Here is a 24,556-nt window from a genome sequence, read left to right as displayed (position 1 = left end):
AGTGGGAGCTCCCTGCCTGGTACGCGGCCACGAGCACAAGATTCCCATTTTTGCCTCAGCACTCACCTACCTACAAAACTCGCTCACGAACCAGGAGTGCTTCTTCACACAAGTCAAGTCGGACGCAAGCAGGCCAGATCTCAGCAAGTGAGGGAGTTGGCCAAGTCGAGCTAATTTGAAGTTAGACTTGCCGGCAACTTGTTTTGTTACCTCTAGTTGTTGTAGACTTTGCAAAAAGACAAGTGGTTTGGGGAGCGAGCACCTTGCCCGAAAGCCCGTGTGTATGACTTTGGTAGTAGTTCCTGAGTTGATTATCTAAGCTCCGAACAAGTTAACAAAATGGACCAATTTAGAACTGTGTAGAAACAAGCCAAAATCTGACATGGCAAGCACTTCAACCCGCAGCAAGAGAAAGCAGCAGAAACACACGGATAGAGTGTAAAACCATGCTTTTAAGTGACGCTAATGATCCTATACATTTAACCCTAGACTTGAAAAAACCCGAAAACACAAAACACTTTACATGTTTTTTCCTCGTTCCTCCACCAGACCATGCTTGTTCATAGTCGAACCTTTCTCCGCCGGACAGAACCGACCATGTTTCTCTACCATACCCTAGCCTGACCTGACCTGACCTGACCTGACCTGACCCATGTGTGTTGTGCTGTGTTATATCTCGTAAAACCCGACCCAATCCTGTGCCGACCGGAGTGTAGTTCGCAACATATGCCTTGAAGCCTGGTGCTGGTGGAGCACTTCCCTCGGCTGACCCATATAACGTGCTGCTTTCCCTAGGTAGAGCTCTGCTGCCAATCATGATGATGACGACAGAGAGAAGCAGCACTATGAGGCAGCTGACTGGACTGGATCCTCCTCCTCTATGACCCTGAGAAGCGCCCTATTATTTTCGATCCACCGATACCTGCAACGCCCAAACCACAGCCCGGTTCTTTCTGTGTTTGTTTTGCCAAATGGAGACCCTAGAGTCGTGCTTCCAGAAGGCGAGACAGTATGATTTAAACTCGTTTCCGGTACACTTTCCAATCTCTATCTTCGTTTTCATCGTGGGGGGGTATTATTCCTCTGGAACGCCAGAGAAGAGACCGACACGCATGCGATGGCTCTGTAGAAAGGGATAAACAGTTAGTGATATGCTTTAGGTGCGCATAACCAAAACGATTAGAACCAGGGCCAACTCACATAAGGCAACTTGGGAATGATGACCGCCAGGACAGCCAAGAAGTTGATGATAAAGTACGTCAAGTCGTAGTGCGTGTAATGCGTGCTGAGCAGGAACAGGACAATAGGCACGCTCAGCAAGAACTTCTTGGCAGGCGTGTACTGGGCTCCGTCGTCGATCTGCTCCCACATGTTCAAGTTGTCGTAGGCGCCGCCGTTGAACTCAAAGGGCACGCCCCGGACGTGGTGGAACATGATGTATGAGCCGATCATGTACGTGATGTTGGTCAGCGTCCATGACGTTTCTTGTGAGACACCGGGGACAATATCGTATATGATCTTGAGGGCGAGGATTAGGACGAAGTGGATTGTCCATGCGCCTGTTTGAGGAGAGGAGAGGTTAGTATAAGCTTTACACATGTCGAAGCTTGGTCGCACCCCGCGGCGGAGAGGGCAGGGATCACGGCAAGTCTGGAGGGGGAGGGATGGGGACGGGAGGATCATTACCCTTTGCGTTTACCCAGTTGGCATTCAAGTTGGGGAGAGCAGCCTGGTCGCTCAGCTGCTCAACGGGCTCGAGAGGCTCATGGTAGACCTGGAGAATGCTACTAGATCTCCTCCTGCGGCCACCCTTGTCTGTCATTGCGTTCTGATATGTCAAGGAGTCCTGACGCGGTGCCAAGGTTGCGGCGGGTGCGTCGTAAGAGACGGTGCGTGGGAGGACGATTGAGGAAGCCACCTTGGCGGTATTGAGACCGACGGAGATGGTCGTCGGCGTGGTTGATGTCTATGTAGAGATTTCGGGTGCGTGGGTTTGCGCGGAGTGGCGAAGATCACGGACTAGTTGGTCTATCGTGTTCGTCGCTGCCCGTCGTAGTTCGGAGACGTTGATAAAATATGAAACTGAGTCTGTTGGAATCTCGGGATGCGCAAACGGACTTTGATTCAGGGCCGCCCGATGTTAATAGTCGTCTGTTGACTTGATCTCTTGACAGTGATGCGAGGATGGTGCAACTTGTCGGTCGAGGTGGGATGATGTCACTTGGCTTTTTGGGCGAAAGGAAACCAGCCAGTCACCGAAATAGAAGGTTAAAAAGGGGGGAACAAGGTTGATAAATGTTCGCTAATCTGGTATCGATGCTGGCGCCGTCTGGCAGATTTCGGTTGTCGAGATGAACGAATACTGTTGGTATCAATCTAGAATGTCGGGAGGAAGCAAGGCCGGTCCTGAAAGAGGTTGAGACGGGAGGGGACGTGCCGGCAAGGTTAAGGTAGGCCTGTTCGCCAATAAGGGCTCAAGTCTAGCTAGTCTAGGGGCCCGGTGCTGGCTGTGTACTGTTGAAGTGGGATGGAGTTCCCCGTTTGTCCCCCCAAGTGGAAGGCCGACGTTGTCAACTTCCACTTTGGAGAAAGGAATCCGTCGGCGAATCAGCAGCGGGGAATGGTATCCAGGAGTGGAGAAATGTTTCTACCTCAGCTGTCCAGTCTGAAGTGCTCTGGACTCCCATCTTGCTTTTTCTTTTCAGCTTTAACGGATCACCAGCTACCTATCAGGTAGACTTTGAAACAAAAGTGTTTACGGTATACATACCTAGCATTCAATATGTCTACGTAACCATCATAGATTGCCAGTAAAATATAAACCCCAACAACAGGAAATCAAGAGGCCACGCGTACCCAGACAGACCCCTAGGTACCTTTGATGATTGACCACACACCGTCCCGCATCCCGCGGACGCCCTTTTGGTGCGGACCCAAGGGACCTTGAAACAATCCTGACCTTGCAGCTTGGGGTGGTGCCTTGTCGTGGCAGGCATCATTCCACTTGACTGATGAAAGGGGTCTCTCCCCACGTGAGTCTTGAAGCTGCGACAGGCGAGCAGCTGGCAATCCATACCTTAGCAGCAGCTCATGGCAGGCATAGGTTGGTGGAGGCTGAGCAATTCGCAAGTGGATCGCGTATCATTGGTGTCATATTCCCCAAAATTACCAGACGGGGCTCTAGACCGCCTCGGCCACAAGGGTCTCCTTGGTGCTCTTTGTTAGCGTCGCACACTGCAAACGAGATAACGCGGTACCCAGATCTCGTCCCTGGCGTGTAAGGTTGCGAAATTGTAAAATTTCGGCTTGCACTGCACACAGCTGGGTTTCGCTCTCCGTAGTGAGCCCGCCCCTAACAGCTGAGGTTGGAGCCAGCATACAACCTTCACATTTTACCCTGACACACCTGTTAATGTCGCCGGCGCCAAGATCCGTCACACTCCAATCCAAACCCTGCTCGACGCGAACTGCAAAACGACAAATTCAACTTCGAGATTCGTTCCACGGCCATCAACCCTCCCAGTTATCTCGGCCCTGCAGAGCCGCCATCTCACCGCCAGCACCCCGGAATCATCAAGCGCATTTCGGAAGACTGTTCCAATAAGTGGACCTCGTGTTTGACCGGCTCAAGCTACGCGGTGGTGGTACCGGTCAGTTGGTGTTAGGTTGCTATTCAATCATTGACTTCAACCTCAGCTCATCAGTCACGAGCGCTCAGCTTTGGAATAACAAGGTGAGCCACCTGAGACTTTGAGGCGTCTTCTCTCAGACTATCCTGCGCGATCCAGCAAACACCACCGCATTCATGGTTCCGCCCTGCATTGTGACCTTTGAATATCGCCTGGATGTCTTTTATTTATCTTTTTGGTTCATCACTGGGAGCCAAAGTTAACAAGCATGAAAACCAGGGTTCAATCCGGCCATTCGTGGTCTACAAACAGGGCCTTGCTTTTGTGGCGCTGTTGCCCCACTAAAATTTCAACACTGGCATTTGCAGTGTTCGGCCACTTCACTTTGACTTCCCCAGACACTCACTCAGTCTCTCGTTTCACTTGTCAGATATCGACTACCCCAACCCAGAATGAGCGCTCCAGGTTCGCCATCCAGCCGCAAAAGGCCGGCTGACGATGATTCGGATGCCTCGGGTGTCAAAAAGGCCCGGGTGGGAAATCCCGAGGCTGCCTCCAACGGACCGGCTGATGATTTCGAGGAGGGTGAGATAGGAGAGTCCCCTTCCGGATCTGAAGCGGCGTCGACCAAGGACAATGAAGCTGAGAGTACACCAGCGCATGGTGGTTGGAACCGCGGCGTTAGCAACGGCCTGCGGACATCCTTTATATCGCTGAGCACATCAAACCTGCGCAAAAAGTCGCAAAAGAAGGAAGCCGAGCCAGAGCCCGCATCAGAGGTGGCGTTGGCATCGCCTGTCAAGAAGACCAGAGGAGCGAAGCAGTCAAAAAGCTCATCGCCGGCGGACCAAAAGGTCCTGGATGGTTGGCTCGCCCTTCCTCCCCATGAGCCCTTCGCCCACTTCAGGGCACGACCAAGATACCCAGAATCGTGGCAGAACCGTTTTGTGGATTTCTGTGAGGCTCTTATTAGGCACAATATTCGATGGCCCGAGACAAAGATGGACGAGGCTCAGGCCAACAAGATGAACAATCCCGATCTTTTGCACAGGGCTTGGGTGCAGTGGCTGCAGGACCACGCGGACCAGAAATGCTGCTCTATAGATCAGGTGGCTGCGGGATCCAAGCTGGCTTCAGCGCAAAAGCTGTCCCGAGAAAGCCTCGAAAAAATGATTTCTGAAGCACTCAATGGCGAGCCTGAGGGACCAAAGACACAGGCTAGAAAGAAGGAGCCAAAGAAGAAGGAAAAGTCTGCCCAAGCAAGATGGACCAGATTCACCCTCCAAGGTACCAGATTTGAGAATCTAACAATGCCACCATTGGTCCCAAAGTCGGACTTGGACGAGTTGAAGAAGAACAAAGACCTGTGGACGACCAGATTCCTTCAGTGGTCTCAGGATCTCATCAATCGGAATCAAGACCTTTTGACCGCCAGTACTCCGGAGCTCCTGGGCGTTATCTGGACGTCCTGGTGCGCCTGGTTCAAACAGATCGTGACAAAGAACAAAACTCCCATTGGAAAGGACGTTGCTCGGAATTTCTTTCTCGAGAACAACGAGGATGTTGAAGCCGTTTACCGTGGCATCATGGCAGCCAGCCCAAGGCCAGCTTTAGATGAGGCAGAGGAGCCACCAAAAGACGAAGAGACAGAAGCTGCCGATGAATACAGCGAGCGCCCACAAGCGACCCCGGCCAGAAACGAGGAGCAACTATCACAACCCACAACGCCCAGAAACGAAGACGTCGACCTCCACATCCGCCACAAATACTTTTGCGGCCTCGAACAAGACCAGCTCTTCTGCATCGAATGCGCCTCCTACTCGCACGACTCGTCCCAATGCCCCCTCCTAACCTGCCGCTGGTGCAGCGCCGTCGCCGAGCACCCATCCTACGCCTGCCCTTCCCGCCGCCGTTGTACCGAATGCCGTCAGCTCGGACACGAAAGCGAGTCCTGCCCCGAGAAGCTCGCCCTCCCACGCGACCAGATGGAGTGCGCCATTTGCGGCTCGCGCGACGGTCACCTGGAAGAGACCTGCGTCGAGCTCTGGCGCACCTTCAAGCCCGACCCTCTCACCTCCTCCAAGGTCCAGGCCTTGCCTATCTACTGCTACTGCTGCGGCAACGCGGGCCACTACGGCGCCGACTGCGGCATGAACATGGCGCGCCCGGACACGATTACGGTGTGGGAGACGTGGAGCAAGAGCAACGTCGAGCAGCTTTACGTGGATCCGGAATCCGAAAAGGTGGCCATCGCGCTGAAGCCGATGCCCAAGGGCTCGGTTTTGGCGCCGTATAACGAGGAGGACCCGTATGCGGACTGGGATGCGAGTAGCAATGGCGGAAGACCGGATTTTGGACATGGTATTGCCCCGCAAAGACATGTCTTTTTCGAGGACGACGATGAGGATGAGGAGGATGAGGGGTTCATTAGGCCGCCGGTCCAGAAGAACCAGGGATCGTCGTCTAGGATTCAATTTGGAGGTGGTGGCAACCGTGGTGGCCGGGGTAAGAATGGAGGAGGTGGTGGTGCCTTCAACCCGCCACTTCCGCCTGGTCCGCCGCCTGGAAGACTGAGGGAGTTCCAGAGCTACAACCATGGCAGGGGAGGCGACTCTTTCAAGAATGGCGGCGGCGGCAGTGGTGGTGGTGGACGTGGCGGTCGTAATGGTGGCCGCGGTGGATACGGCGGCGGCAAGAGGGGCAGAGGTGGGAAGCAGTGGTGAGCGCGGCGAGGGCGGGCACGGAATTGAACAGGCACGTGGTGTTTCTTGCATGCGGTGATCTTGTTTGATCTCACGAGGCCCTTGATCAGTGGCCGGGCTGGCATTGCTCTCTAGCTCAGCACTAAGAATCACAATTATTGCTTGAATGCGGTGGCTCGGCATAGGTTACCAGCGAAGGGGTTTGTAAGTCGCTCAAGCAGGGCCGTACCTCAATCTAACAAAGTTACGGTATTTTTTGTCGAAAACAGAGCTTGTCATCAGCGGTTGGAGATACCCTTACAGGCGCATCCGTATCGAGCAAATACATAAAGGGATAACGATATATACGCAAGGCCATGGCAGTCGAGGGTGTGAAGTCTGATCCAGGAGTTCCCTCCGGCTTTTGTCGTTGTTGTGAATCTTTTTATCAAGCACACACCGTAATATCTTACAGGGATGTCATCCTTGATCTCATGTCTGTATGTATGAGGGATGTGAATGAGACTCGGTATGGCGGTATGTATGGCGATTGAGAACTTTTATCTGACCTTTTGGTTTTCATGGTTCCTGTTCCTTTGCTAGCAAGGCCAGACCTCAATCCTCTCATCCACTGTTGCTCACAACTAGAGGTACAAGTACTCAATTCATGCACAGTCATCTTAGAATCTGAACATACCTGCAATGGTTCCTTCCTCTTGAATGAACTTTTCCTCCTCCGCGACTGCCTGTTTTGGCATCACACTGCACATGGATAATCCGGATCATAGGCGGGTACTTCTAGGCAGTCCTCGCCCGTCGTTGGCTCTTTCCATTTGATTATACAACTTCTAGGACGGTCATCACATACCTACACTCTTCCTCGATTCTTGGGTCTTTTTACCCCTTTGTTCCTTCATTTCTTGTTCTCGCTTCAAGTCTGCAATTTCGGAGAGACAAAAAAGTGCAGAACCATGGCCAGAGGATAGTGAGGCGAGAGGTACACGTAATTATTTTCCGGGATATCTTCAATTGTTCGGTCAACGATCAAGAAGAGCTTTTACTTCTTCCTGACATGGCCATATGGTGGTAGTCATGAATGTGGGTGGAAACGCGGTCAACTTCTCCATTTTACACCCGATCATCACTGTTTCAAGTTCCCGTCATTGCAGCGCTTCGCAAAACAAGATCTCCTCTTAATGATGAAGTGTACATATAAAAGCCACTCCGCCCACCCGAGACCTTTTACAGTCGGTCAAGCCATCGATGAACTACAGTCTCCTGTTAGATGAAACCACCTAAAGGTCCAACGCGCTGAAAAACTGAAAGCTGTCTTGATTTTTAAGCTTTCCATCACCGCCTTGGTTTTGACACTTCCAACTGTCAGTCAGCTAGCTAACACATCAGCTTAGCCGTTTGGCAGTTTTTCCCCCTGGTTCCATAGTAGGGGTGACAACTCAGCAGCCAACTGCGGAGAGGGCTACTAAAAAGTCTCATCATTCTGATTCCATGAGAGGAGTCGTCCGACGGGAGAGACATCGATTCCTAATTTTTAGGTACAGTACCTACCTCTAACATCTGTGGTGCTTTCCGCATCAGTGTTCTTGCAGAAGAAGTCACACGCAAATGCAATTCCCAAAAAGTAAGGCGTACTATACCGTCTTTATACCTGCCCACCACCCACAGCCCTACACATTTGACCATGGGAATCTGACATGTCGCTTGATTGTGAATCTTTTGGGCGTCAACTCTCATGCCTTACAGCCAGGGGGGGGGGGGGGGAGCCGCAGGCAGAGAGCGGGGCCGCAAGAAGGGTCCAGTCCCGGTCCATCCCGTTTCACGAAACACGCGCGGCGGAACGGAACGAAACTCGTTGAGTCCATTAATTAGCCTCTGGCACGATGTGATCCTGTCGATCCACGTCAACTTGTCTGGCCCGTCGTGGTGGTGGTGGTGGTGGTGGTGGTGGCTGTACGGAAAGGCCTCCGCTAGGGGATGTTCGGTGTTGGGTGAGGTGCCCGGCTTGGATTTGGAAAAATGGGGAGTTGCGATTGGTTGGCAACGCTACTTATCGATAACTAAACAGCTTCCCGCTTTGCACTTTCTCCCCAACTCCAAGGGATGATTCATGGCTGACTACTTACAGTTAAATTGCGTGGCTAACAAAAGCGGAAAGTTCAACCACATTCTTTCCAAAAAAAAAAAAAAACCAAACCTTTGATGCATACTTGTAAGCCTTCCGTTGTTTCTTTGGTCTCTTCTTAAATGCAATGAAATGTCTGAAAAGTTTTATTCCAAGCAATTTCATGACCGACGGAAGCCGTGGTCCGAAAGTGTTAATAAGCACCAGCTAAAGCATCGATTCACCCGCCCCTCCTCCTCCATCGACGTTTTGTTTCGTTGTTTCAACTTCTCGTTGCTCTTCTCCACCGGCGACTGCCACCACACCTTTGGCATCGTTTTCGGTCCCTTCAGTTGGATCGACTCATTGGTAGCCCCTGGTTGCAGCACCATCCCGTTTCTGGGTGAGGTTGACTGGATGAGAAGTCCCGAGAGATCAGACAGGCTGCATTGGTGTCATGCGGGGTCCAAAAGCACATTTCGAATCCGGTCTGACCACTCACAGTCTCTGGTGCGGCTCATCATCAACCAACGGCGACCATCGTCAGAATCCAGTCCGGTCCAAAGGTCGCGCTCGCCATGGAGTAACTGGGCTACCGAGTCGACGCGACGGAGCAAAAGACTGCGGAATCACAGTCGTCTCGGGTCTTTCGAGAAGCCTTTCACATTCCGTCCCAATCCGTTTTTTTCTCTCTCTCACCCACTTGTTCCTGTCCCGACCGACATTGCATGGTGCAGCCGTCCGAGATGCCGTCGCCCCAGAATCTTTGCAACCATCATCTGTAACCATCTGCAGATGCACGAGGAGGGACGGCACTTTGTGAAGATAATTCTCTGACAGCCATACGACATCCATGTCGATACACTAGTCTACCGTCTGAATGGCCTTCCTTTGATGCTTGGCATATGCTCAGTGTGCATTTCTAAGCCATGGAGAGCCACCCTGGCCGCCATGGACAACCTATGGCCTGTTATGTATTTGAACGTTCTGAATGCAGTGGGAGGCGGTAGTCTTTCCAGCATGGCTTGTCATGGACATGGTTGTGGCTATGGTTGAATGGGATACTTTGCACGGATGATCGCTTCGCAAAGTCAAAGCCAGCGGTTGTTGGCGGAAGGAGTCAATGAGTGAGTGGATGAATGGGGTGGGATCAACTTCCGGGACGGGATGGGGAAACGCGCGACCGACCGACTGACCGGATACGTGGATGACTACTAGTCTAAAAGTTCAAAGGAGGAGACATACCGAGTGGTAGGTCCATGTTATGTCGGTCGGTGATGAGGTGTCACCAGTGGGGTATATCTCCCTGTCCAAGTCCTCCTCCACTCTTCCTGGGAAAACAGAAAGTCCTTCTTTTTTTCTCTTGGTTTTCTTTGGCTTCATATTCCTTTCTGTTGTACAAGGTCTGGAACCGAAAACGACTTTCGCCTCTTTTGACGACATCGGACTCTTGAGAGAACCATCATCGCCCAAGACGAAAACAGACAGAGGACTTACACTAGTGGAGTACCACCACCACCAAGATACCCAAAGCCTCTCTTCCCCTGCCCACCTTATCCTTCTTCTTCTTCTTCTTCTTACTTGTCGTTCATCAAATCATATTCGTCCTTCACTTTGAGTTCTATACCATGGAGAACGGGGTGATATCAGAGTAATCAACTTTCAACCATCATTTCATATACCCAAAAATCACAACCACATCGTCCAAGACATGCAAAAGCAAGCATGGCACCTAATACCAAACCACACGCAGACATCTACTGCCTGTGGAAACACGAAACTATCCGCGAGAAACTCTTCGATCTGCTCGACAAGCGCGACCTCTGCGCCGTCCGCGCCGCCAACTCCACGCTTTCATCCCTCCTCACTAAGCGACTCTTTCTACGAATCCACGTAACTTTCACAGCCAACACCTTCACCAAGCAAACACGCATCTGCGCCCTCAGTCGAATTGGCCATCATGTCGAGCACCTGACCTTCTACTTCCCCCATTCGGACGCTACATTCCTCCCGCCCCTAATCCATCCGACAACAGGCCGCGAGATCTCCTTCCTCTACCAACCCATCACCTCCATGGCCGCGGCGCTGGTCAGACCGAAATTCACAAACTCCGAACTAGGCCAGATCCTCACGGAGCAGTACCCACCCCTGTTCCACGCCGCTTCCAACGTGCCTTCCTTCATCCACGCCATGCGCCACTTGTCCAACATGCGGCACCTCTCCATCAAAACCCCCGGCCAGAACCCCCAGGATCGGTACCGCAGGGACTGCGTCGACTACGCACTGATCAGCTTGCGCATCTCGCTGGAACGGGCGCCGCTCACCAAGCTTTCCAAGCTTTCGCTGTCGGGCGTTCACCCCACGGCCTTCAACTACCTTCGCCACACGCCTGGCTCCGGCTACGGTTCCTCCCCCTCGGCCGAGCGTCGCTGGCGACAAATCCGCAAGCTGTACATCAGCGTCGAAAGCTGGGATTTCTACCACCCTACCTCGCCCGGACTGGACCACCTGAAGATCATGGATGAGTTTATTCGCGGGTTTGCTCCACGATTGGAAAAGCTTAGTTTCACTTGGGATGGACACCGAAAGGGGCCTTGCCCTATAGCACTTGGTGGAGACCCCCTTTTCGCTCCTGCGGGCGCGAGATCAAAACAACAACAGCGAAAGAAACAGTCCAACGATTTGAAAGACTCCATGAGCCCGTTACCGGAAAGGCCGCGACGAAGGGATATAGACATGCCACGTCTCAAGTATCTGTCGGTACGAAACGCGACAATGAACGCTAGCCAGGTTAACGGGTTAGTCAAGAGACACATGCGAACAGTGAAGGAGTTCCAGTTCGAGGAGGTCTTGCTGGTAGGCGAGGGGACGTGGGATGAGGCGCTCAAGCCGCTGTTTGATGAAGAGGAACGGAGGGCCAAGGGCGGGAAAAGGGGGGATATTTGGTGCAGACGGTCGATCAGTGGGAGTGTGGAAAGTGGGAGCGTGATGAGGCAGGGTCAGCGAAGGCAGGTGAGCGGGTTGTCGAGCACAACGGATGGGTGCGAGACACTGTTGACGGAGTCGTCGGCTGCTACAGCGATGAAGATGGGGTTGTTGAACCTGGATGTGGAGGCGATGCTGTTCAATGGAGGGGGGCTTGAGGATGGCGTGGATGCATTGGAGATGGGAGTCCAGGAGTGGGCGAAGGGTGTGACGGATGCTGCCGTTGTGAGTGGTATGACTACGAATACCGTCATCCACGATGGTGGAAGGGTCGACAAAAGAGGGAGCGGTACGATCACGACGATTCGCGAAGAGCGCGAGGAGGAAGTGGATGTTGCTGGTCTGCATATGGGCACCAACGTGTCCGTTAGCACGAGAATCAAGAAACAGCGTCTCCGTAAGAAGGGGTCGAAGAAGCACCATCACGGAGATGACAGCATCACCGAGGGAGAGGAGACCGGTGGATCGCGTCGCCGGAACCGCGAGCGCCGCGAACATGCCAGCGATGATGAGCGTAGGCACCGCAGCAGCAGCGAGAAGGAGAAGGACAAGGGACGCCTCAGTCGAAGCAAGACTAACTACTCCCGCCGTGGCGATTCGAGCGATCGTCACCGTTCTCGTTCTTCTTCGAGCTCTCGTCAAGGCAAACACTATCGTCATCACCGTCGAGACTACCCGGAGGATGACAAGGTCACGACTCTTCCGACCTTGCCAGAACTCAAGACCATGTCGGAAGTCAACGGCGTCGACGATGAGGACTTACCTCAGCCTCCTCAACCCAAGAACGTTCCTCACACACCACCACAAGTTGCTGCCCAGCGACTCCCACCGTCACCTCCCCAATCTGCCGGTAGTGCGTCCAACAAAGACAAAGCATTGCCGCCACCACCACCCGGCTATGCCTCGCCCACCCCTCCCCGCTCTCCTCCCCGGATGACGGAGCAAGATCATATTCTCTCCCCACGTCCATCCCTGGACACTCCTCAGGCTGTCCGGCTCAATATCACGGCCCCAATTCTCAACGCCAACCCCTCCCCCGCCGTCCTCTCGCCAACCGTCTACGACCCCTCTTCCAAAACCGGTCCCCTCCTCGGCATCAGCGGACCACAAAACGCACGCGGCGGTGCCGTTGGTACCCTCCTATTCCGCGACTCTACTTCTTCCAATCCCGATGGCCCCTCCCTCTTTGCCGACCTTGAGGCCCACGTCGAATCCGAGCAAGACCGGGCCGCCGCCCTCAAAAAGGCCCGGGAACAAGTCCTCGAGAAACTAAGCAAGGAATTCGCTCATGGGCCATACGGTACCCCCTCCACAAGGGAATCCATTGACCAACCTCAACCGCAAGCGATGCGTCCCCAACCGCCCAAACGCTCCAACTCGCACTCCATTAAACCACAACTTTCAAACCCGTTTCCCATCAAGCGCGCCAACTCCCACAACCACCATCACACCGGCAGTGGTCACAGACGCAAACACTCGGGCCACCACGGGCACGACTCGCCAGCCGTCATGGCCGCCATCAACGCCTCACGCGCGAGACCTGGCGCCGCCGAGTCTGCCCCCACCTCGGCTGTCACCGGCGACAAAGATCATGAGGACATGCTGGCTTTCAGCATCCCCTACGACCAACACCACGCCGATTGCGGGGCGATCTGCGCTCCGCCTACCGTTCCTCCTCCTTCCAACCACGGCATTTCTTCCTCTTCTCATGGACTTGGAACGAGACTCAAAGAAGGGTTGATCGGTATCGTCAGGGCGGGAACGCCAGGGTTTTCGAGGCATGGTACTCCGGTGCCCTCCAGAACCGGGACTCCCGGGATCTCTTCTATGGTCGGGACCGAGACGGTGGTGCATCGAGGGAGGAGGAGTGAAGATGACACGGGAAGAAGACAAAGGGAGAGGGATGTGAGAGAAAGGAGGGAGGAGCACAGGGATCACTACCACAAGTATGGACACGGAAGCACTGAGAGCAGTGCCAGTGGTTATAGCAAAGGGACGACTGGCACCCGGGATGCCCATGTCCCGTTGATGACCAACCACAGCGTTTTAGGGTACAAGGGAAATTAAGTGAAGATGCTGGGCCATCTCAAGAAGAAGTGAAAGAAAAGTATAGAGAGATCCGTACCATTGAATGGTCGGACACATACGTCTGAAGCGTAAAAAGATGGCATCATATGGACTACGGCATGAAAGGAACTTGGTTTCAGGATAGATAGATAGATTGGATGGGGAAAGGGGACAAGGAGACATTGGAGGAGGGACAACGGCTGCATACAAGTACACGGATGGTTATATGGGCTTTGGTTGGAGCGGACGGGACGGTTGATGATCATAATGCTTTAATGATGATGATGTGAAAGAAAAATGATGATTATGATATGAAGTGACGACTTTTTTTTTTCCCCTTGGTTTTAGTTAGTTTATATAGTTTTATATAGCTTGAGCTCGATGCTTGATATAATGGAGGAGGTGATTGTTTTCTTGATTTTATGAGCTTGCTTGATGATCTCGCGAGTTGCCTCATTCTTTGTATGTGAGGTAATATGGTGACTGCTTGTATTGTCGCCTGAGAACACGGTCAGAAGACAGCAAGTGACTGCACAATTGGGAAGGCACCAACGGGCGAAGTGATACAAGGTGGTGTCATTCGGAGGTCCGGAAGTGCCATAAACTCCGTCCTGCCTTTTCCCTTTGCGAATGACGAGGCCGTCAGGTTGTACAGACCTGTCAAAATTCTCACATCACTGAGTGTTGACAAGGCTTGGTCATCCATTCTGATGTCGTGACAGGACCTACTTTCTGTGTTCCTCACATCAATATGACACTCCAGTTCATGTTCGCGAGGGAGCACATTACCAACAAAGTTGTGTAGCTTACCATCGCGGATTAGGCAACCCTTTTAAGCGAGCACACAGGCAATTTTGCCAAGTTGCCTCCAGCCCAATACGCAATACTAGCTAAGCGATCATCACGCTCATGGTCACATCAGTCAAGCTAATCAAGGCACGGTCGCCGCCGTCAATGGAGTTACCTACTACGGAAATCTCGGCCTCATCCCTGGATCGCTGACCGAAAGTGTGGGGTCTGGCAGGTGCTGACTGACCACCTTAGGCATGTTACCGCGGGATGGCCCGAATAGCTGTCTAAGCTGCCTGGATCGTCGCCGGGATCTTACCACATCACCATCCCCTTCCGTGAACCGCGGTCGAGGCACTGCGAGACAAGACGCGTCACGTCGAGCAGCGGCTGCGGCGAGATATCGTTGGGCATGGACACAGCCATACCTACGCATGTGCGCTACACTAGTTACTACCCATGACTTTCACGACTGATCACACCCGTTCACGACCCGCGTAAAATGAAGTTCACGATGGTACATTTCACCATCCTCGAGGCTGCTCAGTCTCACTATCATCACTCGGAGGTTATAGGTGACTCACTCACCCCGGTGTGAGCTTTCACTGTACGGCGCAGTGTCTGTCTATACAGCCAAGCTAAGCAACGCGGCTTACCTTTACTAGAGCACTTTCACATGGTCAGTGTCACCCCAGTTACCGTCTCCAGACATGTGATGCCTCAAGTTGTTGGTTAGGGCCAGGGGCAGTTTCATTCCTCCCTCCCTCTCTCTCTCTCTTGGCAACGGCCAGATGTGACGTCCATTCGGTAACCTGTTCCAGACTAACCCTTTCCCAGTACTTCCCCAGAGTACGAGGAATAGCAGAGCCACACTCGTCTGTGACATCTTGAGCATCTGATGACGACTGGTGTTGAGGGACGCGTTTGCCTCGTACGCCCAAGGAGGCTCCTAGCAAGTGTTTTCTCCCTACGTCTCTAGTCCTCGGAATATCCCGTATGATCAACCAGGTTCTAGGCTGGTATCGACAAGCGAGTCGTTGGCGATCAGGCACCAGCGGAGATTTTCAATACACTAGTCTAACGTCTGAGAGTCTGGCAGGGAGGCAGCCCCAAGCGCTCCGCAGTTCGGTGTCCCAACTGAAGGCCAGTCAATAGAAACTCGGCCTTGGGCATACAATGGCATATCTCGCCTTAGACCTATCTACCGACATTAGCTTTGGTCTATCTTTCAGGTCGCCATTCTCGCATTGCCGATCACTTGTTTGGGATGGCTTGGTAGTCATCTATCCGACTGGACAAGACAGACGATCCGCTGCTGGGAATGAGGCTGATGTCGCAAGACAGCGTCGTGGCTATCGTAGAAGCCACGGTCTACGTTTGGGCCATGCATTGCGAAGGCGAGCTGGGTAGCGACTTGATGGAGAGCTCACGAGATATTACGATTGGATGCTGCAGCCTTGCGCCGTGCTCTGTCAACCTAGCTTGACCATTCGCGATGTCGCCTCGTTACTCTCAGCCAGGGACCATGGTGCGTGATACCCCAGTGAGTCACTTTTCCGTGATGAGGCGCGCGAGGACGAAGCAATGGAAACCTCACGGCTGCCTCGAAAGTATCGTCTGGTTTCCATGATACCTGAGGGAGCAGCGTTCGGGTTGCGACTCACTTCCGCGGCCTTCTCATCGAAAGTCAAAAGAGATATATCTAGAAGGTTGTGCCATCATCAAGGTGAGCATCATGAAGAAGTTCGATATCGTTGTTGTTCAGGGCAAGCTGGAAAAGTACAAGCTGCACTAACACTTAACATTAACAGACGCTGAGTCACGTGGGAGGCCTCTTTTCAGCATTCAGCCCCAAATCTTACAGCTGTCATACAGCTGTCGGATACCACCACCTGTGCACGTGTCGTGCATCGGCGGGCCGGGAACCGAGCCACAACACCCGAACCCCTCCGAAATTTTGACAGCGCGCGGCGCCCACGCGGACGTCGAAATTCACAACCTGAAGCAAAATTCTAATTGCCTGAGGTATCAACCTCCGTCGCCTGTCCAACCAGCGCCAATATTGACATTGATACAGTATCAACAGATAGAGGTGTAAGAGAAGGTGCGCCGCCAACCGCGGAGGGCAAGGTCAATATCCAGATTCGCTTATACACTGGCGGCCTATTAAAGTCAGGCCGTCCATCGGCTGTTGAAACCTTGTATTCTCACAAGAGTATCTCAAGAGTTTCGACATATAAGCGATCAGCATCTCACCACTCACAGCGGCGTCTTTGACGGCTAACTCACAAGGAAGAAGCCGATATAGTCGTTTGTCTGACCGTGTTCAAGTTCATCGTCGCGCACGGTGAAATATTTCAGTCACACGACAACATGAGCATCGTCTACGGCGAAGAACGGGAATTATTCCAGGACGAGAATTACCCGAATATTGACGACCACATCACGCATGATCCTCATCATCAACAACACCATTCACAAACCACCCATGAAACCCAGCAGCAAGAACTGGAGCATTCCCTTCACGACCATCACCCACAAGCTCATGACCCTCACCACCCCCACGACTCCAACAATCATCAAGAACTCACCGAGCAACACCATGGCTCACCCGGCGACACTGATCGCTTCACAAACGCCAATGATGTCGTTGTGAGCGACCTATCCAATGACTTGGTGGAAGTTGCCCGTGCTACATGCAACGCACATGCAGCCGCCGCCGCCGCAGGGGCCGCCTTCGGCGCCGTTCAGACGGATCCCCGACTCAATGACTACCTCGCCGCTTCGGCGCCGGAACGCGAACCTCAGCCGGCCCCGGTATCAGCAGTAGACGTACCAGTCACGAGCTCACTGGCCGTTCAAGCTTCCTTGCCTATCCAGTTGACTCCACCACTGGAACAACAGCAGCAGCAGCAGCAGTCTCGTGTTGTACACCCTCTGCTTCCTCCACAGCTAGTTGCGCAGATAACGCAGCCTTTGTCACCAGCCGCGCCATCGCCACCTTCACATCCCCAACAGGAGCAGCAGTCGCCGAGCACGCCAGCACCATCGGGGAGAATCAAGCCTATCCCCAAGCCGGTTCGTCAGGCGACCAAGAATGCCGAAGGCAAATTTGTTTGCATGTGGCCTGGATGCGCGGAGGACATCAAAGAATTTGGTCGCAAATGCGAATGGAAGTACGTTTTCCTCTTCCTTGATCAACCCCCTTCCCCAGAAGAAGAAGCAGTCACTAACTACAATTCTCAAAGTAAACACATGGACAAGCACGACCGTCCCTACAAATGTGGCGCCGTAGGCTGCGAGAAGCTACCAGGCTTCACCTACTCGGGCGGCCTTCTGCGTCACGAACGTGAAGTTCACGGCAAGCATGGCGGCCCCAAAAACCCCTTGCACTGTCCTCACGAAAGCTGCAAGCGCGCCACCGGCAAGGGATTCTCCCGGCTTGAAAACCTAAACGAGCATCTCCGGCGGGTACACACCCACAGCGCAGACGGTACTACAAACGGCGGGATGGGGATGATCATCTCAAACGGCGGCGGCATCAATGCCAATGTGGGCGCGGACGAGTCCGACGAAGCCACCAGCGACGACAACTCGTTTGGAGGCCAAGCACAAGCACAAGCACACCCACAACCATCCCATCCCCAATCCCATTCCCAGCTTCTACTAAAGCGCAAACGCCGTCATCGCGATTATGACGACAACTTTGGCATTGGCGGTGAGACATCCGAGTTACGAGAGGAAGTCAAGCGCCTAAGGCAGGAGAACGAGGAGCTGAGAGAGCAAGTGCAGAAGAATACCCAGCAGACAACGCTGTTGGTGCAGAAGCTCCAGGCACTGACGGAGGCTATGGCGCCGAGGAACAACCATAATAATCATCACAATAATCATCATAATAACATGGCGCCCCCGCCGACGGGTCAGATGGCAACAACGATGACGACGACTACGGCGGCGACGACGGCGACGGCATCGTATTAGGAGTATCAGGAGTATCAGAAAGGAAGAAAAAGACGATGAGCGCGCATGCATGTTCCAACGACGACGCGAGGGAGATGGCGACGGCAAGCTAAGGGAACTAAGGGAGATGGACTTGTTGATGAAGATGGAGATGGAGATGGACATGCTAAAGGAGGAAATGTGGCGCCAGCGTGAGTGAGTGAGCCAATGCAGGTAGGTGTTGTTACACCGCACCCGCACCCGCACCCGCACCCGCACCCGCACGCAGGCAGGCAGAGCGTGCAATCTTCTTAACCTCCTTCTTACCTCTTTCTTCCTTCCTTTCTTTTCTTCTGTTCTTCTTATCCTTTGTTTCCTTTTTTTGTTATATTCGCTTTCTACACCCACGGCTCTTCATTCTGGCATTCTCTTTCCCTTCATGCTTTCAGCAGCAATCTGTTTCTTTATTTTCTCAGGAGATCGTTTTTGCTCCTTCTTCTTCTCTCCGCTTGCTTCTTTTCGCATTTTCCCAGGTGTTGACGGGCTTGGCTAGGTGGTTGTGGCGGCATTCAGTTCTTCTTCCAATGAACTTTTGAATTAGAGCATCCCATTTTCACATTCCCACACATTCCCCCCCCCCCCCCACACACACGCACATCGATTGGGCTTCAGCGTTTTTCATCAATGTACCGTGGAAGAAAGAGCCTAGATTGTTTTCTTTTACTTACTGTTTACTCTTTTACACTACACTGGAGGTTTGTTTGCCATGTATTTTTACCTACAAGCATTGATCACGTTACGCATGATACCCATTCAAGGAGTCCTAGCTAGAGAGGGAGGGAGGTGTTCCGCTTTTTTAGTACGAACTTTGGGTTGTAGAAGAGGAGGAGGAGGAGGAGAAGGAAGAGGAGGAGCGTTGCGTTGTTGAAAGGAGGAGATGGTGAATGGAAGAGAGGAACGTCTCTAGTGTATTGTACTGTGTATATATGGCGGGGAGGTCTGAAGAATGGAGGTTAGAAAGGCCTCGAGGAGATTGTATATATATATATATATATATATATATGATGGTAGAGGAGTGTCGTTACTTGTCAGAATAATCACATCTGCATAAGCCATGACTGCGCTGAACAACAACAAGTTTTCTTTCTAATGCGATTTTGATTGACTATTGGGTATGCGTGGTAACCTTCGCCTTTCCTTCCTTTTTGCCAACCCAAACCCAACCTTCCATGGATTCTCTAGCAGAAAAAATCGCCATGGTTAGGTATGCATCCCGTCGACCACATTGTGTGTCTCACGGTTCTTTCTCTTAACAGATCCCTCCAAACTGATCCCTTCATTGGCTCACTCAAGCAAAATGAGGCTGCTGAAAGAACCACCACCAACCAGAGGGATAAGACCAGAACTGCCGGATGAATGGCCGTTCCCTGGCCGTTCCCCAACGAGTGTGGCTATGGCGGATGGATGATCGTAACGATAGAGCCACTGAAGACCCCGGAGTTATCTCGCAGTCTGACTCGATGAACATTACCGAGGGAGAGTTGGGAGGTATAAGAGACAGGTGAAGGGACATGACTGCCTAGGACTTGAAGAGCTCCATCCATCCATCGGTTCTCGAAGAATCTCTCGAGATATCAGCTGAAACACAGCACATGACTGGTTGGCTGGCCGGCTGGTGAACAAAAGGTAGTAATCATCCGTATCTATACCATAGATACCAACCCAAGCCTTCTTCTTCTTCTTCTTTCCACTCTTTCCACTGCTGCTGCTGCTGCTGCTGCTGCCGCCAAGGGTATCCTGTTGATAAACGCTTTTCCTTTTCCTCTCTTTCATCTTCTTCATGCAATTGCTGTCCAATAATTTCTCTTCTTGCTGATGGCACCATGGTTTCCCCTTCTTCTTCTTCTTCTCTGTCTCGCGTATCGTCCCTTTTTGATGGTTCCGTATTATCCCCCAACGCCAGTTGTTGTAAATGCATGGTTATGTCGATATAATGATGGTAGTGATGATTTAGGAAAAATCCATCTCGACCTCCTTGGTGGCCGGGGTGGTCTCCTCGGTCTCGGCGCTCTTCTTGCTGGTCTTGCCTGTATTTGTCGCAAACCTGTTAGCGCAAGCCCTCGCAAGCTACTTTTTTTTTTTTTTTTTTTTCTTTTTTTCTCCTCCTCCTCTCCCTCCTCTCCCTCGTCTCCCCATTCCCCCTCATACCCCCCCCCCCCCCCCCCCCCCCCGGGAAAGAACTAGACAGAACAAAATACTTGTACTCACCAATACCCATCATCTCCTCCACCTTCTCCACCTCCATCTTACTCAGTCCCTCGCGCTCCATCTTGCGGCGGATGGCATACCCCAGCTTCTTCTCCAGCTTGCGCTGCGCCTTCTTGCCCAACGCCTTGCGAGGTCCGCTGTTGGGCAGCAGACCGGGACGGGCGCCGCGCGCGAGGTCCTCCTTGGTGATCTTGTGGATCTTCTCCAGCTTGCCTTGGGCCGACTCGCGCTGGCGCTGCTTGCGCAGGGAGGCGGCGCGCGCGATGAGGCGGTTCTTGGAAGGGCCGTTGGGGTTCTTGACGGAGGGCATGGTGGGCGGTGGTTACTTGAATTGGTTGATTTACAAGGGCGGAAAAGAGACAAAAACGGCGGGTGAGAAGACGAGAAGTTCGGGAAGAGGTCGCAAAGGATGGATGGGCGGAGGACAACGGGGTCGGATGGAAGGTTGGAGATAAGATGGTAGCAGATCTGGGACTTGAGGTTCAGTGGAGGCGACTGAAGGACAGAAACAAAAATTTTGTGGGGATCGTTTGGAGCCAGTGTGACGTTGGTGCATGGCTTGGCGGTCTAGGGGACTTATAAAGTGGGGCTGGCTGCAACCGCTGAAGAGCGCTGAAAGACAGCTGCTGGAAATGCGCTATAATCCGATAGGTACTGCTGAAAGTTCCCCCCTGAGTGGAAGTAAACAATCATGTGGTGATGGCCTCATGTCTGCTTCTTATTGATGGAAAACTATTGATTAGATTATGACGATATGACAACTATCTAGAGTGGTGACCAGCACCTTTTTCTTTCTCTGCTAATATTCAGAGCGGTATACAAAAACGAATAAAACAGACAACCTCTCCGACCGTACGCAATCGCAACCAAACATCCTCCCATGATGATCCCAAGATCTTTCTTTCTATGGTCGTCAACATCATATCCATCAATATTAGAAAACATTGTAAGAAACTTGAAGGACAAGAAGCCGAAGAAAGGGATAGAAAAAGCAACAGCGAAAAAGAAAAGAGAAAACCTCCCCAAGAATCCAGTCACACCAACCATCAAATCAAAATCGAAACAGCCGTATTCCCCGGATCCAGCACCATATACGGCAAACTCCCCTTCTCCATCGCCTTCGAATTCTCCCACACCACTCTCTGCGTCTCCCTCAACCTCGCATACAACCTCTCACTAGCCTCAGCAACCATCTTCTCCCTCCTCCCCTTCTTCGTCTTGTACACCCGCCACATACTCGCCGCATAATTCAGCAATGATCGATCCTGCGGTGTTCTGAAGCTCAGTAACCACGGTACCTGCGCACTCAACAACCATTGGCGCTGCCTGTTGATAGGCAAGGAAGCCACAAGATCATGCTCTTTCATCTGTTGCAGGGCCGACAGGGAAGTAGGCGGGGCAGTACAAAGCATAGGCGGCTTGGCAATGACGAAAGCCTGATAGAAATTCTGAAGGTAGTTGACAGCCGAGTGAAACGAGGTGGCGGTGTGGATGCACATGGTTATTGCGTCCGTCAAGGAGTCCAAGTCCCCGATTTCGGGAAACGAGGACATGTGCGCGCCGCCCTGGCGCATTTCCTTGCACCAGGACTGGATGTATCGATCCTGAGCCACGGATTCGTCAGAGGGGTAGGAGAGGGCGAGCATCTCGGCGACGTAAGATCTCAGAACGGTCCACAGGGCGAGCACGTCCTTTGCGTAGGCGTAGTTCCTGTAGCGGGTGGAGGCGGATAGACCCTCGGCTGTGTTGGGGAACCCTCGGCGGGCGAGGTCGTTGGGGACGTGATGTGCTACGAAATCGTAGGTGTCGTAAGCGTGGCGGATGAAGGAGTGGCATTGCTCAGGCGAGATGCCGACAATGTCGACGATGACTTGCGGGACTAAAGTGGCGCGGGCGGCGGCGTTGACGGAGAGGGTCTTGTACCAGTGCGGCGAGAGGAGGCGGTAGACGGGGTGTTCCATAGGCAGGGACCGGTTGGTGCCGACGATGATGGCTTCCTCGACTAGGTGGGCAAGCGTGAGGTGGACGGTTAGCTCGTGTCGCATCCAGTCGGTTACTTGGGCGCAGGTTTTGGCGTATCGCCAGGGCCAGTCGGTCTTTTCGGTCTTGGTCGAGTCCCGAGGGGTTAGCCGGTTGTTGAAGAGCGTGACGGATTGCTCCATGGATCCGCGGTAGTCAATGCAAATGGCGACCGGGTGCAGCTTGCCGTCGTCGTGCAGTTGGAAGAGACTCACGGCGCCGACGCACCAGTTGTCGTCGCTGCCGGGCTGCTTGTGGTGGAGGGCGGCGGTTGGGTCGGTGACACCGACGGCGTCGCGGAAGTAACTCCCGTCTTGGACGAAGAGAGAGGCGGGGTCTGCGGCCTCCAGAGCCGAGGTCCATGCATTATAGCCGCCAATTCTGGCAGCAGTGAGGAACTCGCCGATCCATTGCTTCCCGGCTTGCGTGATGGTTGTGGGGTTGGTACCGGTGAACTGCTGTTCGGCAAAGCGTCGATCGCTGTACCAGTCGTCCAGAAGGCCAATGTTGCCGCCACCAGCAATGTCGGTGCCTACCTTGCGATGAAACCTGTTGTAGTCCTCAACGTCCTGGATGGTGATGCCTTTCTCCGGTTCACCTCCATACGCAGCAGCGCGAGCCTTCTCCAGCAACCACTGCTTCGTCCGTCCAATAAATCCATCTTCATCCGGGATGAGTTTCTGCAAGATGACTGCTGTTTCGAGCAAACCGGCATTGTTGAAGACGCCAAAGACCGTGTGGTTCTGATCCACAGGAATATGCTGAAGGTGAGGTGGGTAGTCGGCAAGGGTTCCATCGGCGTTGTTGGGATAAGGTGCAAACTGGTAAAGATTCCTTTGCTGCTCCAGTGAGACGTATCTAGGAAAGGTGGGTTCAATACCGAGAACATCAAAAAGAGAGTTGAATCTAGAAGTGGAAGTCAGCCACATGCAATTTCTTCTTGACAGGCAATGTTCAACGCCTCATGTTTGTGGCCATCACCGTTGATGCCAACTCACGTTTGTTCAACACGCTCATATGCCTGTGTTAAGGCGAGTTGTGTACCCAGATAGGTTCCTTCACGAACGTTTCCTTCTGGCTCCCTGATCTTTCTGGGATCATTGGGGTCGACCTCCGGATACAGCTTGAGATCCAGCAACTCACTGTGGAAGATGCCGGGATCAAAGGACGGCAACGGGCAGTCGTTAACCGCTTCGGGCACAATTTGTTTCAGAAAGTCCTTCTTTGCTGGATGTTTCAGGATGGTTTTCTTGTCCGGTCGGGACGCTGCCTGTGTTGCTGTGGGGACAGGCAGAGACAGATCAGGAACCGGATGCTTGTGAATGAGTCTCTTCACAAAGGCGACCGCTCGGCGAACCAGTGATCGTTTCGGGCGGGAGACCGCCATTTTGCTTCAGATTTCCTCAGGGGACCTCTTATTTGGCGTACAATGAATGAGGGCATACAGATCCAGCTGTTGCCGTGGTGGTATGAAATTGCAGATATTGAAAAGAACATCTTGAAGAAGCGGTGGGCCAGAATTCGGACTTGGGCTGCCTGAATAAGGTTGGGTATGATCTTGGAAAATGACGTTTATGCGGACACCGCCCATCTGGCCATTCGTGTGGTTTCCGAATCAAAACATCAAAAGACGAGGTTGGGAAACTTGGGATTGCGGAGTACCCAATGCCAGGTACCGGACGCTCGGCCTGGCCAGGTGGATGAGAGGGTGCCAACACAGCAGGGTCTACATGCATGAAGCATGAACTACGTGATTTCGGTTGCCGGTGCCAATGAGCGTCCAGCAAACTAGCCCATCTGGGTGGAACCATCTCTTTGAGGCACAGAATTAGCAAACTCGGCTAAAATCTGGTGTTTGTTTTGGAAGCCTCGAAGAAGCAAAAGAAGGGGCCGTGGGCAGCCTTGGCACGGGTTGAAATTGTTCCAGATTTGAGTGCATTCCCAGGTTGGGTACTGTAGGGCTGAGGTAAAACCGGCCATGGACTTGTCTTGGGCAGCCACGTGTAATTGAACCAGTTCCCAATGACTTGCGCCACGAAACCATGGCTGATCGGGCATCG

At 52.8% G+C, this 24,556-nt stretch overlaps 6 protein-coding genes across 6 annotated transcripts; 3 read left to right on the top strand and 3 right to left on the bottom strand.

Annotated features, from left to right (window-relative positions):
• Window positions 1-946: 946 nt before the first annotated feature.
• On the bottom strand, window positions 947-2,174 carry B0T23DRAFT_6937 (protein ORM1). Its single transcript, XM_062841659.1, has 3 exons — window positions 1,687-2,174; window positions 1,201-1,559; window positions 947-1,123 (listed from the first exon to the last, which is right to left on the bottom strand). Exons 1-3 carry the CDS (start codon window positions 1,820-1,822, stop codon window positions 1,076-1,078), a joined length of 543 nt encoding a protein of 180 aa, XP_062696686.1. The 5' UTR covers window positions 1,823-2,174; the 3' UTR covers window positions 947-1,075.
• A 1,456-nt stretch (window positions 2,175-3,630) lies between these two features.
• B0T23DRAFT_6933 (uncharacterized protein) lies at window positions 3,631-6,520 on the top strand. Its single transcript, XM_062841658.1, has 2 exons — window positions 3,631-3,650; window positions 3,909-6,520. Exon 2 carries the CDS (start codon window positions 4,082-4,084, stop codon window positions 6,350-6,352), a length of 2,271 nt encoding a protein of 756 aa, XP_062696685.1. The 5' UTR covers window positions 3,631-3,650; window positions 3,909-4,081; the 3' UTR covers window positions 6,353-6,520.
• Window positions 6,521-10,013: 3,493 nt separating this feature from the next.
• B0T23DRAFT_6907 (uncharacterized protein) lies at window positions 10,014-13,708 on the top strand. The gene has a single exon (XM_062841652.1). The coding sequence runs from the start codon at window positions 10,155-10,157 to the stop codon at window positions 13,479-13,481; it is 3,327 nt and encodes a 1,108-aa protein (XP_062696684.1). The 5' UTR covers window positions 10,014-10,154; the 3' UTR covers window positions 13,482-13,708.
• A 2,935-nt stretch (window positions 13,709-16,643) lies between these two features.
• Window positions 16,644-18,251, top strand: B0T23DRAFT_306130 (uncharacterized protein; the record flags this gene model as incomplete). Its single annotated transcript, XM_062834354.1, has 2 exons — window positions 16,644-17,446; window positions 17,519-18,251. The coding sequence occupies 2 exons, from the start codon at window positions 16,644-16,646 to the stop codon at window positions 18,249-18,251; spliced, it is 1,536 nt and encodes a 511-aa protein (XP_062696683.1).
• Window positions 18,252-20,219: 1,968 nt separating this feature from the next.
• On the bottom strand, window positions 20,220-20,787 carry B0T23DRAFT_424565 (uncharacterized protein; the record flags this gene model as incomplete). The annotated part of the gene is made up of 2 exons (XM_062839857.1): window positions 20,220-20,296; window positions 20,478-20,787. 2 exons carry the CDS (start codon window positions 20,785-20,787, stop codon window positions 20,220-20,222), a joined length of 387 nt encoding a protein of 128 aa, XP_062696682.1.
• A 411-nt stretch (window positions 20,788-21,198) lies between these two features.
• B0T23DRAFT_6845 (lipoxygenase) lies at window positions 21,199-23,972 on the bottom strand. The gene is made up of 2 exons (XM_062841645.1): window positions 23,495-23,972; window positions 21,199-23,402 (listed from the first exon to the last, which is right to left on the bottom strand). Exons 1-2 carry the CDS (start codon window positions 23,881-23,883, stop codon window positions 21,524-21,526), a joined length of 2,268 nt encoding a protein of 755 aa, XP_062696681.1. The 5' UTR covers window positions 23,884-23,972; the 3' UTR covers window positions 21,199-21,523.
• Between the last annotated feature and the right edge of the window lie 584 nt (window positions 23,973-24,556).

This window comes from Neurospora hispaniola, assembly GCF_033458365.1.
Source record: "Neurospora hispaniola strain FGSC 10403 chromosome Unknown B0T23scaffold_1, whole genome shotgun sequence".
NCBI classification, from domain to species: Eukaryota; Fungi; Ascomycota; class Sordariomycetes; order Sordariales; family Sordariaceae; genus Neurospora; species Neurospora hispaniola.
This window is presented reverse-complemented; position numbering and strand designations above follow the sequence as displayed.